The sequence below is a fragment of the Bombina bombina genome, chromosome 4 (genome assembly GCF_027579735.1).
Source record: "Bombina bombina isolate aBomBom1 chromosome 4, aBomBom1.pri, whole genome shotgun sequence".
Classification (NCBI taxonomy): Eukaryota; Metazoa; Chordata; class Amphibia; order Anura; family Bombinatoridae; genus Bombina; species Bombina bombina.
In genome coordinates, this window is record NC_069502.1 from 210205785 (window position 1) to 210220473 (window position 14689).

Below are 14689 nucleotides of genomic sequence, written 5' to 3' on the forward strand. Positions count from 1 at the left end.
GCAAAAGCGTGATATTTGAGCTCCACTCATAATACCAGCGCACTCAAATGTGTGCTCTTATTATTGGTAAAGCGCAATGCAAACGCGACCTTGTGTTCGCATTGCATGGAAGCTACTCACTTCCATAGGCTCCAATGGGAGCCTCGTTCTAATGCCGTCATACACTGCACAGAACCTAGCGCAGCAAAGGGGAAAGTTGCACAGCGATGGGCAGCAAAAGTGTAAGTATATATGTATATGAATATATACATAGATATTCATGTGTTTATATGTGTATATATAAATAAATATATATGTATATAAGCATATACATATATATTTTGATTATTAACACAGTCCCCATAGACCGCAATCTAAAGGCACTTTTCAGTGCTGTTTTTTTTTTTCTAACTTCCCACATCTGCAAACTTTAAGCCCTTAAAACTGCTTTGTGTAGTTATTATTTTAAAAATATATTTTATTTTAAAAAGCAACACTACAGTTACTTTTGTGGTAATTGGGGGACATTTTTAAAGGTAACCCGAGGTTTGACCTCTAGTTAATTTTCAGAGCACTTACTGCTACTGCGGGCTCGTGAGAGCATTAACCAGCCACTTGTAATGGATGGTTATTTAAGGTGTGCCCATAAACGGGCGAATTTGCCCATTTACTGGTGAATGTTAAATTAGCACTCCACATGTAATCAAGCCCTAAATTGCAAAATGTTTCAATGAAAATATTTATCGCTCTCAAGCCCTGTTAGGGACAGATTTAAGTGGGCATCTCTACAATGATAAATCACCATACAGAATATAGCAGGGTTAGACTTCTGTAGGCTGGAGTACACAATTCTCATGGAAACCTGAAAAAGTCACTATTATTAGAGTTAAAGGTAAAAGTAATAATAATGAATAATGAAACTATATTGCATATTTGTTTACTAAACATAAGTATTTTATGGGTATTCCAAAAAGGTGTTGTATGTCTCTTTAAACAAATGTGCTGGAACGCCTCCATACCCTAATGTGATTCTATGGCCCCTATTTATCAAATGTCTTGCGGACCTGATCCGACAGTGCGGATCAGGTCCGCAAGACATCGCTGAATGCGGAGAGCAATACACTCTCCGTATTCAGCATTGCACCGGCAGCTCACAAGAGCTGCTGGTGCAACGCTGCCCCCTGCAGACTCGCGGCCAATGGGCCGCCAGCAGGTGGGTGTCAATCAACCCGTTCGTACTCGTTCATACTCTTTGTGACCGCTGCTTCATAACTGCTGTTTCTGGCGAGCCTGCAGCCTCGCCAGAAACACGGGGCATCAAGCTCCATTCGGAGCTTGATAGATAGGCCCCTATATCCGATAACACAATATAGTTTTACGTTAAGTTGGGGCACTTATGAATACTTTATTGACCTGCCATTTTGTTTTAGGCATTTCCTAAATCTGAATTTCCCATATCTAATAGTGGATTGCCTAGAAATCAGGGTGTGCAAAACTTTACAGCAATTCCCATTTCTTGACTTGAAAGGGAAGCAACATATACACTGGAAATCAAGTTTATAAAATATGCTGTGTAATTTAAAGACAAACTCCAATATGATGTACAGACATAAAAGGTAAAGTAATGAACAGCAAATTCTGTGCTTTGAGGTGTTCTCACCTTGTGATAATTGTTAGCTCCGGCTTGCAGCAGCATTTGCTGTGTAGCTATCAGTTTCTTCCTTCTCTTGTTCTCCTCTTTAACCATTTTCAGCTCCTCAGCTTGTTTCATCATCTCATCCTTAGTCTTCTGATGTTCAGTATCTGCCTCCACCACTCTCTCTTCCAGTTGTGCCACGGCGCTGCTCAGGTACTCTTGGGAACACAGAAGGTACTCAATAGTGAACTGAGCCATTTTGAGGACCTTCAGCAACACTGGATCCACTGGCTGCTGACAGTATGGGCACTTTTCTCCATCCAAATTACAGAATGTTATTGAACTGATGTTCTCCTGGAGTGTGGATACGTCCATTTCACGGGCCACCCTTTCTACATCAATTGCACTGAAACGCCTCCAATCTATTCCATCTCTACGTGGCTGAAATCGAAAGGTTTGCATAGTGCCTTTTGGTGATATAATATAAGGATTTGCTGGATGCTGAGCAGAGGTGGGGATGTATCCTGGCATTTTTAGTGAATGCTGTCTATATCGAGCAGATACCATAGGATAGTATATATTGTCAATGAAAGGCTACATAGGAAACAGGAAAAAAAATATATACCTGTAAATGTAATTAACATATTAAAAGTGGCATTATTTTTACAAACTTTAGAGCATTTTTACCTAAATTTCAGTGTTAATTATCGGTACATAACACAGTCATATACAGTAAATTATCGGCACATCCTACAGTTTCAAAACATATACAGTTCCTGAATCAAATATATATATATATATATATATATATATATATATATATATATATATATATATATATATATATATAGTAATATGGTGAATACCACCTAACAGTGTATGCATGCTTTTGTTAAACACTTTGCTTAATGATTTATTAGGCTGCAATTCCAAATTATCAGAATTCTATTGCAGTTTTAGCAAAATTAGGAAAAAAAAAATCAGAACCCCCAAAAAATAAACATTTTGACAGTATTACATAATCATACAATTTAGCGCTTTGTATTTTTTTGGAATCCACACAATCCTTTACTGTTTTAGTTGCAGTACCAATATTTACACATGGCGTTCGTTTAAAAATACCCAATAACAATGCCACAATCTACAGTATAATGAAAAATATAAAATAAAAGTGATTTTCTAATATCTGTTGTGTAGGTCATTCATCAGTATAACTTTGCTTATTAAATCTCACATTAAAAATGTTCTGAATCTGATTCTGTATTAAGAAGCAATTCACCTTAAAGGGAAAGTCTACTCCAGAATTTTTATTGTTTAAAAAGATAGATAATCCCTTTATTTACCATTCCCCAGTTTTGCATTACCTACACTGTTATATTAATACACTTTTTACCTCTGTGACTACCTTGTTCCTAAGCCTCTGTAGACTGCCTCCTTTATCTCAGTTCTTTTGACAGACATGCATTTTAGCCAATCAGTGCAGATTCTTAAATAACTCCACGAGAGCGAGCACAGTATTATCTATATGACACTCATGGTAAATAAAAATGTTAAATCAAGGCACTAGTAATTTAAGTTGGGCAAAAAGTCAAGTAATGACCGGTGCTTAAGTAAATCAAAAATATGATAATTAGAAAAAGAAAAAGTACTTATAAATAGCACTCTTGCCTCTATAAATTTATTGTGCAATACACGCAAAAATAGTGGCTTAAAATAAATTAAGCCACCCACACTAATAAAGTTACTGCAGACAGGTACAAAATCAAGATTTTGAGGCCTATTTATCAAGCCGTCATCTGCAAATACGCTGAAATTCCGCAGCGTAATTATGGCGAGCCTGATTCGACCTATTTATCAAAACCTACAGACTGGCAAAAGTTGAAATCTGTGACATAACATACGATCAGCCAGTCTCAGTCCGACACAGATCAATGCGTACGCCATTACAAATTCGGCACTATCTGACAACTTTTGCAAGTTAGCAAACTTCTAACAGGTACGCTAGCCACTATTCCGGCCCAGCGTACCTGGTTTTAAATCTGCCACCCTGGAGGCCGCGGATGCCATAGGAATCAATGGGAGTCTGAAAGCAGCGAAAGCTTATGTTCGATGCTGCCAGATATCCCATTGATTTCTATAGTAGAATAAAAGTTACGTTTACACCTAACATAAGCCCCGAGTCTAAACACCCCTAATCTGCCACCCAACATTGCCGCCACCTAAATAAAAGTTATTAACCCCTATCCCGCCGCTCCAAGACCCCGCGGCAACTAACTAAATGTATTAACCCCTATCCCTCCGCTCCCGGAGCCCACCACATCTTAATAAGTGTATTAACCCCTAAACCCCTGGCCTCCCACCTCACTACCACTTATTAAACCTATTAACCCCTAAACTGCCAGCCCCCCACATCGCCATAAACTAAATTAAGCTATTAACCCCTAAACCTAACAACCCGCTAACTTTACATTAAACATTAACTCATCCCCATCTTATAATAAATTTAAACTTACCTTTAGAATTAAAATAAACTATATTAAACTACTAATTAACCTTGGTTTTTTTATTTTGGGGGGTTGGTTGCGTGGTGGGTTTTACTGTTGGGGGGGTCTTTGTATTTTTTTCAGGTAAAAGAGCTGATTTCTTTAGGGCAATACCCTACAAAAGGCTCTTTTTAAGGGCATTTGGTAGTTTATTGTAGGCTAGGGTTTTTTTATTTTGGGGGCTTTTTTATTTTTATAGGGCTATTAGATTAGGTGTAATTGTTTTTATTTTGGATAATTTCTTTTGTTATTTTTCGTCATTTAGTGTTTGTTATTTTTTGTAATTTAGTATTTTTTTGTAATTTAGTATTTTTACATATTTTTTGTAATTGTAGATTTTTTTTTTTAGTATTTTTACGTTTTTTTAATGGGTAATTTAATTTATTGAATTGATAGTTATTTTAATATTAGTCTAATAGTTATGTTAGTTTAATTTATAGTTTAAACTTAGGTTTTTTTAATTTCCCAGGTAAGTTTTTATTTATTTTAAGATAGGGATCTTGTCATTTTAATTTAAAGTTCAGGGGTTGTTAGGTTTAGGGGTTTATAGTTTAATTTAGTTTTTAGCGATGTAGCGGGCTGTCAGTTTAGGGGTTAATAGGTTTATTTAGTGGCAGTGATGTGGGAGGCTAGATGTTAAGGGGTTAATAACTTAATTCAGTGGTGGCGATGTCAGGGAACAGCGGAATAGGGGTTAATATCTTTATTATAGTGTGGGCGATGTTGGGGTGCAGGGGCATAGGGGTTAATAACTTTATTATAGTGGCGGCGTTATCGGGAGCAGCAGATTAGGGGTTAATAAATTTATTTCAGTGGCAGCGATGTTGGGAGCGGCAGATTGGGGGTTAATAACATTATGTAGGTGTCGGCAATGTCGGGGGCAGCAGATTAGGGGTGTTTAGATGTGGGGTTTATGTTAGGGTTTTCCCCCCATAGACATCAATGTCTATCCATGTTTTCCCCCCCATAGACATCAATGGGGGTGCGTTACGGTATGGAGCTCATCGCCACCATATCGCACGCACAGGGCGGCTTTTCTAAAACATGTAATGGCAGCGCTATGGATGGTCAAATAACGCAACGTTTGTTGCGTTCATTTCGCACCCTCTATAGCGCAAAATGTGTAATCTAGGTGAGTATGAGCTCTTCTTATAACGCTGAAGTGGTAGCGGGATAGACCGCCGAAAAAGCAACAGCTGAGAAGTTGGAGTGCTTCTAATGTGCTCTACCATACAGGACACTCCAGGCAATTTTTAAGCAGTTACCGGGTGATGCGGGTTGCAAACAAGCCTTAGTTGCACCTGTAGAGTTATGCATGCGTGCGTCCACACAATAAAAGAGGATCCTCCTTCCAAACTGTCTGTAAGGACTAGGGGATGTGTTGAGAATGAGCCAACGAGCGTTTCATCTGAGCGGCTTCGTTAATGCTATTTATAAGTACTTTTTTCTTTTCTTTTTTTCTAGTTATCATTTATGACACACATGCACTGAGATAAGAGGCAGTTCAACGGCTTAGAAATTAGCATATGAGCCATACCAAAAAAGCAAAGCAAACTTGATGATAAAAGTAAATTGGAAAGTTGTTTAAAATTGCAGGCCCTCTCTGAATCATGAAAGTTTAATTTTGACTAGACTGTTCCTTTAAAGGGACAGTAAAGTCAAATATAAACTTTAATTGTATGGATAGAGCATGACATTTTAAACAACTTTCCAATTTACTTCTATTATAATTTTGCTTAGTTCTCTTGGTATCCTTTGTAAAGAGTAATCCTAGGTGAGCTCAGGAGCGTGCACATGTCTTAAGCCATCTGACAGCAGTATTTGCAACATTGTTTATATCAATGTTATACATAGTTACAAATACTGGTGCTATAGACTGCTATAGACACGTGCACGCTCCTAAGATATAATCAGTCTACCCAGATTAACTCTTCAACAAAGAATAATAAGAGAGCAAAAGCAAATTTGATTATATAACTAAAATGTAAAGTTGTTTAAAATCACATGCTCTGTTTGAATCATGAAAGAAAAAATATTGGTTTTATGTCCCTTTAAGGGTAAAAAAATAATTTTAGATGTAGCTACAGAGTCATATTTGCTACCTGATTATCCTAAGATCCCTCTGTTTCACCTCTTCCCCAAAGTGCATAAGTCACTGGTCAACGTGAAGGGACGTCCCATAGTGAGTGGGGTGGAGTCCTTACTCTGTAATCGGAATGTATTGACTGCATCTTACAGCCACTTGTGATCTCATTGCCCTCATATTTAAGGGATACTAAACATGTTTTAAAACTAACTAGAGAAGTTGATTGGACAATGGAATCTAAGTGGTTAACTGTAGATGCAGTCTCTCTTTATTCCTGTATACCACATGACAAGGGCCTTGAAGCGGTTTGCTTCTTCCTTGGAAATTTTTCTGAATACACGGAAGACTTTCAAATATACATTGTCAAAGTTGTTGGTTTCCTCCTTACACACAATTTTTTAATGTTTGAAGGAATATACTACCTCCAAAAATGTGGAGCGGCGATGGGGGCAAAGTTTGCCCCATCGTATGCTAATTTATTTCTTGGATATTGGGAATTCTTCCACATTTTTGGGGATAGTAATCCCTTTTGTCACTATATATCTCTGTATAAGAGGTACATAGATGATTTGTTGTTCATATGGAAGGGCTCTCAGTCAGAAGCCAGAGAATTTTGTATGTATTTAAATAACAACCAGATGAACTTGGAGTTCACATTTGAATTTGAGGTGGAATCGATTAATTATCTTGACCTGACCTTGGTAGGACAATCAGATGGTACAGTGAAAACCAGGGCATATAGGAAGCCCATTTCTGGGATTTTAATACTGCATGGCTCTAGTTGCCATCACATGTTCCCCAGGAAATAGTAAAAGGAGAACTTATTAGACTTAAGCGTAATTGCTCAGAACAGAACAATTTCAGAGAACTTGCCACTGATCTGGAGGCCAGATTGAAACAAAGGAAATATCTGTATAAAGCCATACAGAAGGCCAAACAATCAGTGCAAACCAGATCAAGGGAGAGTCTACTAGAAAACAATCTGTCCAATAGTGCAGATAGAAATCTTTTTAAGGGAGTCACTTTTCAGATATGTTCTATTGTTCGCAGGCATTTTCAAATCCTCAAAGCAGATGATAAACTGGTGGAGACTGTAGATAAGGGACTTAGGTGTTCCTATAAGAGGGGCCCAACACTGGGATCCATTCTATCTCCCACCATGTTGCCTGCTAAAGAAAAAGTTACCAGTTCTTGGCTCAGACATCAGGGCATGTATAAGTGTGGTCATGCCAAATGCAAGCCTTGTGATTTTGTGAAAATTACTAACATGTTCTCTAGTTTTGTCACTGGTAAAACCTATAACATCAAATCCTGTTTGAACTGTACTTTCAAATATGTCATCTATTTGCTAGAATGTAAAGTTCAGTACGTTGAACTCACTTCTAGGGACCTGAACACTAGAATCAGAGAACATCTCTCTTCTTTTAAGATGGCAAGGTCTACCACCCCGGTTGTACAACATTTTGGGGTACTGCATGGTGGTAATCTTTCCACCTTTTCATGGTGTGCCATTGAAAAAATTGTAAAGCCCAAAAGGGGTAGCTCTATGGATCGTATCTTAGAGTTGAGGGAAGCCTTTTGGATTTTCACATTGGGGACTCGGATCCCCAATGGACTCAACTCTTAGTATAATATTATGAATTTCTGGAAATAGTAGAAAATTTATTCTGATTATGAGTTCGCACAGTAGTGCCTTTTGGGATGACTCTACCTCCCCTTTTTTGAATTGTTAAACATTTGTATGTGTAAAGATGTTTATTATACATATAAAGCCATCATTGTCATATAGTAGGATATTAATGTTCCAACTTTTTTATCTCCTTTTGACATTTCGTTGATATGTCTATAATTCTGCCGTGTTCTATCTCTCTCTGAGGTTGTTTTGTATTGTGTGCACTGTCCTCTTTTATTATAATAATGTGATGTTATGCTAGGTAACAGTATAACTTATGCCTATATAAATATATATCTATTTTTAGTAATACACAAAACATTGATAAAGCATATATGGGTATTTATTTATTTGAACTTCTATGCCACTATAGGTGACTGGTATTGTCTATGCTGAATATTGTTCAAAGACTATTCAACATTTTGTTATTATACCTATTATTGTTATTCCATCTTACTATATAATGTCATCCTACTGCACAGTGTGGGGGTGTTGTTCATATATCTTTTTTAATTATCCAATGGGATTGTTTGTATGATTATTTAAATGGGTGTGACACCAGGCACTGCAGGCTATGACTATGGTTCACTGCCGAAACGCGTAAGCCATTAGTGCCACACCAACTGGTCTGTGTGCAAGTTGTTGCCATCTATCTATCTTTAACGTTGTGACGAATAAAATTGCTTTTAGAAGAATCCGTGGATGTCTTTCTTCTTATTTAAAAAAATAATTTGCCCTAAAAAAAAAAAAAGAAAGAGAGAAAGGGTCTTTTTCATACAAGATTGTGATTATCAATGTAAAATGTTACAAACTGGAAACTCTGTGACTGGGTGTCACAGATAACCTATAGGAGGCGCTTACTTAACAGGTGGTGTGGGTGGCCCTAGTGTAAATGTGTAATAATAAACACATATGTAAATAAAAACATAACTAAAGTACAAAATTACTATAGAATATAAATTGTTAAAATCATATATAAACTTAATTGGAAAATTAATATGATATGTAAATCAAAAAATATAATAATAAAATAAAAATGCAAATGTATATATAAAAATACACACGTTGTACTGGAAGATGTCCAATATAAACGGTGCAAATAAAAAGTCCCAAATAAAGTCCGTCTGAGAAAGGGAAAAGTGGAGAAGGCAGCTCTCAGTCTTCACTTCACAAGTGATGTAATTTTCTTATATGGACAACTGTAAAAAACAGAAACAGAGGCGCCACATGTGTAGATCAATAGATACCAAGATGTATATCTGGACAAGACACAGGATACTCACAAACGTGAAGGCACTCTCTTGTGCCTGTTAGAGGCAGGCTGGTATTCTAAACAGCAAACCAGCTGGCTGTGTATACGAATCCCCATCGTGATGTCCTGGAGAGATGGATGTCCTGCAAGGCAGTCCTTGCCTGGATAGTGTCCTAGAGGTTGGAACAAGGGAGAAAGGCTGGACAGCCTTTGGGTTACTTGGAAGAGATTGATGCACACACCAGACTTAGTGAATCATAAAACTAGCATTTATTATACAGAATAAAATCGCCAGTAATGTAGCACATTACAGCTGGTGTGTTAAAATCAAATCTCTTATGGTATATAGAGAAGTAAAGCGACGCGTTTCTCGGGAGTGACCCCGTTTCCTCAGGCTTGTATGCTCTATCTATGTCTTAATCACCCTTAAATAGGCCCAAGTAACCACATGTTCACAATAAACACTCTCCTTCCTTCCTTTACTTAAACCAATCAGAACCTTCCTTTCCCCCCACTCCCACTTGTTGCAGTAATTAGTTATTATTTACTAGATAAATTTGTCATTGACAATATACTGTTTATTCCCTCTTATTCTTGTTATATATGCAGGTGATCTTGAGATTTATTAACAAACTTGTTTTTGCGATCGTGTAGAAAGTTACAACCGGGATTATATAAACAAATCATGTGATGTATGTCTAACCCACCAATGATAACGAAGAACTATGGGGCTTGTCTTAAAATCTGAATCCGATTGGTGGGAGTCTATTTAATCATAAACTACATTTCCCATGATTCCTGTGAACTCATTTTGTGTGATCATATTGAGAGTTACAACCGGGATTATATAAACATGTGATATTTACCACCAATAATAACGAAGAACTATGGGGCTTGTCTTAAAATCTGAATCCGGTTGGTGGGAGTCTATTTGTTAATGAACTACATTTCCCATGATTCCTGTGAACTCCTTTTGTGGGTGTGGACCGCACCGGTTTTGTATCCACCGCCATGAGCATCACAGATAATGATTTTCATTGCTCAATACAGGTACACACCCAAAAATCTGATAGGTTGGTATGGCGTAAACACACTAACGTCAAGTTGACCAACCATGTTCAATATACGATCAATAGTGGACTCTATATTATGCCCAAATAAGTTTAAATGTCCAATAATTATGGCTATATGCGTGATAACAAATATGTATATAAAAACGATGTGCAATAAAAATTAATGTGTACGGAACATCGGTGTTATAAAACTATATATTAGAGACCAGGGACTCATTCCTAAATGTCCCTCTTCGCTTATGTGGTGAAGTGACTATATCGCTATGTTTGGTAATGTGCACTGGTGTACCAAGCATATTGCATAAATTAACGTGACTATATCTGTGTGTATTTTTAAATACCCTATAAATAACCGAGATGGTGATCTCTGGACGTGGTGGCAATATTTTAATAAAATGAGTTAAATATAATATATGTGAGTGCATATCGTGTTAACGATATGTATGGTGAATGTCAGCGGGATTCATTTATTAGAAATATTATGTGATTGTTTAGTGCTGCTAGTTGATGTCTATAAGGCTAAGTGCATACGTGTTAATGATATAAAATAAAATAATGAAAAATGTATATGGTAAACAATGAGATCAGTGATAACGGTGTTGATATTTGTTAGAAGTGGCATACAATATAATATTGATTGGTTACTCCATAAAGATGGGGCTAATGGAGGACCATGAATGAAAAGGGAATATAAATGGAGCCTCATAATCTTCCTGCTTATAATTACTAAATATCATATGGTTACAATGATCGTTCTAATATATGTTATTGGTACTGATATATATCCGCATTTGAGGTACTCACTATCATAAGCAACAAGTGGGGGGTGAAAATCCAGTGTACAAAATCACTATAACCACATATATATATATATATATATATATATATATATATATATATATATATATATATATATATATTTCTGTATGTTGCTCTTCAACCGCATAAAAAATAAAAATACTGTAAATGGTATACCCAAAGCAGATGAAATCTATAATATTGATATTCATATTGTAATTTGTCTCCAGAATTACCAAACAATGACATTGACATATGCTATGTGGGTACATCTAAATCTATAGCCTCATTTGTACCTATATTATTGATATTCATATTGCAATTCATCTCAAGATCTATAAAATAGTGACTTATGTTATGTAAATACAGCTGAATCTATAACTTCGTTTAAGCCTGTGGGAAACAAGCTATTGAATTTGAAAATCCAATAGGTTTCCCTCTATCTGAGTTTGGTGAACCTATTATATGTATTGCTTTTCGGAATATTTTCTAAGGGGGTTATTATAAATGGACATTTTCCAGATAAATAATGTTGACAGGTGTGTCTAGACACACTATGTTTGGGTGATTTTGCTTTTATGTTCCTCAGATGTTCACTCCATCTGATGCGAACCTTCCTACAGGTCCTGCCTATGTATTGTATGCCACACTTGCAGGATAGCGCATATATGACGTAGCTGGAGTCACAGGTCATTTTGCTTTTGATGGTAAATTTTTTCTTATTGCTGTGTGACTCTATATTAGTTGTTCCATGGGAAATATATTTACACATGTGGCACAGTCTCTTTCCACATTTATATGTTCCCTTTTTACTAAAAATATGGTTTCCTGTCTTCTCTCCAAATTTTGATGTATTCGTTACCTTTCTTTTTGTCATCACCACCTTACTTGGGGCTAGTTTTTGTTTGTAGGAGGGTGCTCTTCTAAAAACTACTTTAGGTTGTAACGGAAGTGTTTTGTTCAAAATCGGATCTTTTAATAAAATCGGCCAATGTTTTTTTTAAAACTTTGTTAATGTTTTTGTGATTAGAGTTATATTGTGTAATAAATAGTGGTTGTTTATTAAAATTACACTTTTCTTGATTGTCATGTTGCTCTGTGGGAATTGAAGTTAATAGTTGTTCTCTATTTAGATCCCTGGCTCTCTGGGAACCCTTGTCAATAAGTTCAATAGGATATCCTTTCTCTATGAATCTTGATGTTAAAATGGGCGCTTGTAGGTCATACTGTTCTACCGTGCTACAATTCCTACGTAATCGACAGAACTGACTGTATGGAATATTAGTCTTCCATTTTGTTAAATGGTTGCTTGAAAAGTGTAAGAAATTGTTGCAGTCTACCTTTTTGAAGTAGGTAGAGGTGGAAATATTGCCCCAAGGGTCCCAGGCAAGTATAATATCTAAAAATTCTATTTGATCCTTTTGTAAATTGTGAGAAAAACTTATACCCATATTATTGTGATTCAGATATGAAACAAATTCTAATGCTTCTGTTTCTGAACCATCAAAAATAAAAATCAAATCATCTATGTAACGGCCATAGAACACCAGATTGCCCCTCCATTGTGAGTTGTAAATGTATAGGTCTTCAAATTGACCCATAAAAAGATTTGCAAAACTTGGGGCAAATCTGGTGCCCATGGCCGTTCCCTTAATCTGTAAATAAAAAGTGTCTAAAAACTGAAAATAATTGTGTTTCAAAATAAAATTTATAAGAGAAATCAAATATTCTTTTTGTATCCCAGGCATGTAGGGGTCTCTATTCAAATATAACTGTGTTGCTCGTATCCCTAAATCATGGGATATATTTGAATATAGAGATCCAACATCACATGAAAGCCAAAAATAATTACCACTATTAACTTTGATACTGGATAATCTATTGAGTAGGTCCCTGGTATCTTTGATATAAGATGGTAGGTTGATTACATGCTTTTGAAGATAGATGTCTATATACTCGGACAGTTTGTCAGTAATACTATTGATGCCCGCTATTATGGGCCTACCAGGGGGGACCTTATCATCTTTGTGCAGTTTGGGGAGGTGATAGTAATATGGGGTACTGGGGTGGTCGGGTGTGAGGTATCTCTTTTCTTTTTTTGTAAGAATGTCATCTCTGAGCCCTTGCTCTAATAGAAGATTAAGTTTCCTAGTGAAATCGATGGTAGGATCATGAGATAGCTTAATGTAGTATTCTCTATTATCCAAGATACGATGTGCTTCTTTGGTATAGTCTATATAATTTTGTAGGACTATGCCCCCACCTTTATCCGCCTGACGGATGACCAAATTCTTGTCACCCGTCAGGCTTTTGAGGGCTCTGGCTTCATTGGGCCAGGTTTGTTTTTTCCCCATAATTCTTTTGGGCATAGATTCCAAGTCTTCTAAAACTAATTCCTGATATAGGTCGATGTAAGATACCTCTTCTTTCGGTGGATGGAAAGTGGACGGGGGTGCTAATGAGGTATGGATTATTCCCTCAAACAATTCTTCTGTTAGTTGGCTGGGGTCATACATTATTACCGATGGGGGGTTTCTAGTTTGTTGGGAATTTAACAAAACCGGGGCCCCTTCAATGTTTTGTTTTCTTAGGGTCTTAATTGCAAAGTATCTCTGTAATGACAACTTGCGGGTATATTTGTTAAGGTCTACAAACAGTTCAAATATATTATGAGGATTGGGGGGACAATACGATAATCCTCTTCCCAACACGCTCACTTCATCATCGGTAAGATGGTGGGAAGATAGATTAAAGATACCTTTTTTCAATTTTTGAAGTTTGTTTTTTTGTTTGGTTTTCCCTCTCCCTCTCCTTCCCCGTTTGGGTAGGGCCTTTTCTTTTGGTTTGTCCCGGGATTGGGTCTCCTCCATAGAGGTGCCAGATTGGGGGTTCCTAAAAAAACCTCAGCTTGAGGGGTTGGAATGTTGTCCATTCTAGATGGCCCTGGCCTTTCATCTCTGGGATGTTCAAAGCCATTATCTTGAATTGAGTTCAGAGCTTGGAATCTGTTGGATATGGGAATATAATTGGGATTGTTGTGTTCCTGATAATCTGACATTCTTCTATAGTCTCTATCTGTGTATGAGGATCTATGTGAATTCCCATTATTGTTCTGATATTGGTTTCTATGGGGATAAGTTACATTCTGTTGTTGGTGATTGTTAGTATGATTAATATTTTGCATTGTATTCCTATCTGTATAAGCCGGGTGGTTGTGGTGGTAGTTGTTTCTATTCATATTTCTATTTTGTCGTTTGTGGTTCTGGACTACCGTCCATTCACCCTTCTGAGTGTTTTTAGTTCTGTTGTAGGTATATACCTCCCCTTTACTGTAGTCATCCTCATCTCTTTTGAGTTTCAGATTTTTATTAGTTATAATTTCTTTCTGATACTCGTCAATTGATTTAATAGTCTGGTTATTTAGTTTCTGATACTCTACATGTTCTTTATGTACCTCCAATTCTTTCTGTACAGAATCTATCTCCAATCCCACCTCATCTACTAGCTGGAGGTACATAAAGAACATGTAGAGTATCAGAAACTAAATAACCAGACTATTAAATCAATTGACGAGTATCAGAAAGAAATTATAACTAATAAAAATCTGAAACTCAAAAGAGATGAGGATGACTACAGTAAAGGGGAGGTAT

The 14689-nt window shown here is 36.6% G+C and overlaps 1 protein-coding gene across 1 annotated transcript in view; it reads right to left on the bottom strand.

The window, feature by feature from the left end:
• The window catches only part of DZIP1L (DAZ interacting zinc finger protein 1 like), a 147313-nt gene that overhangs the window by 87991 nt on the left and 44633 nt on the right, over positions 1–14689 (bottom strand). Inside the window, exon 2 of the mRNA XM_053711387.1 lies at positions 1640–2209. Within this exon, the coding sequence (XP_053567362.1) occupies positions 1640–2182 (543 nt within the window). The 5' untranslated portion in view covers positions 2183–2209. The remainder of the gene's footprint in view (positions 1–1639; positions 2210–14689) is intronic.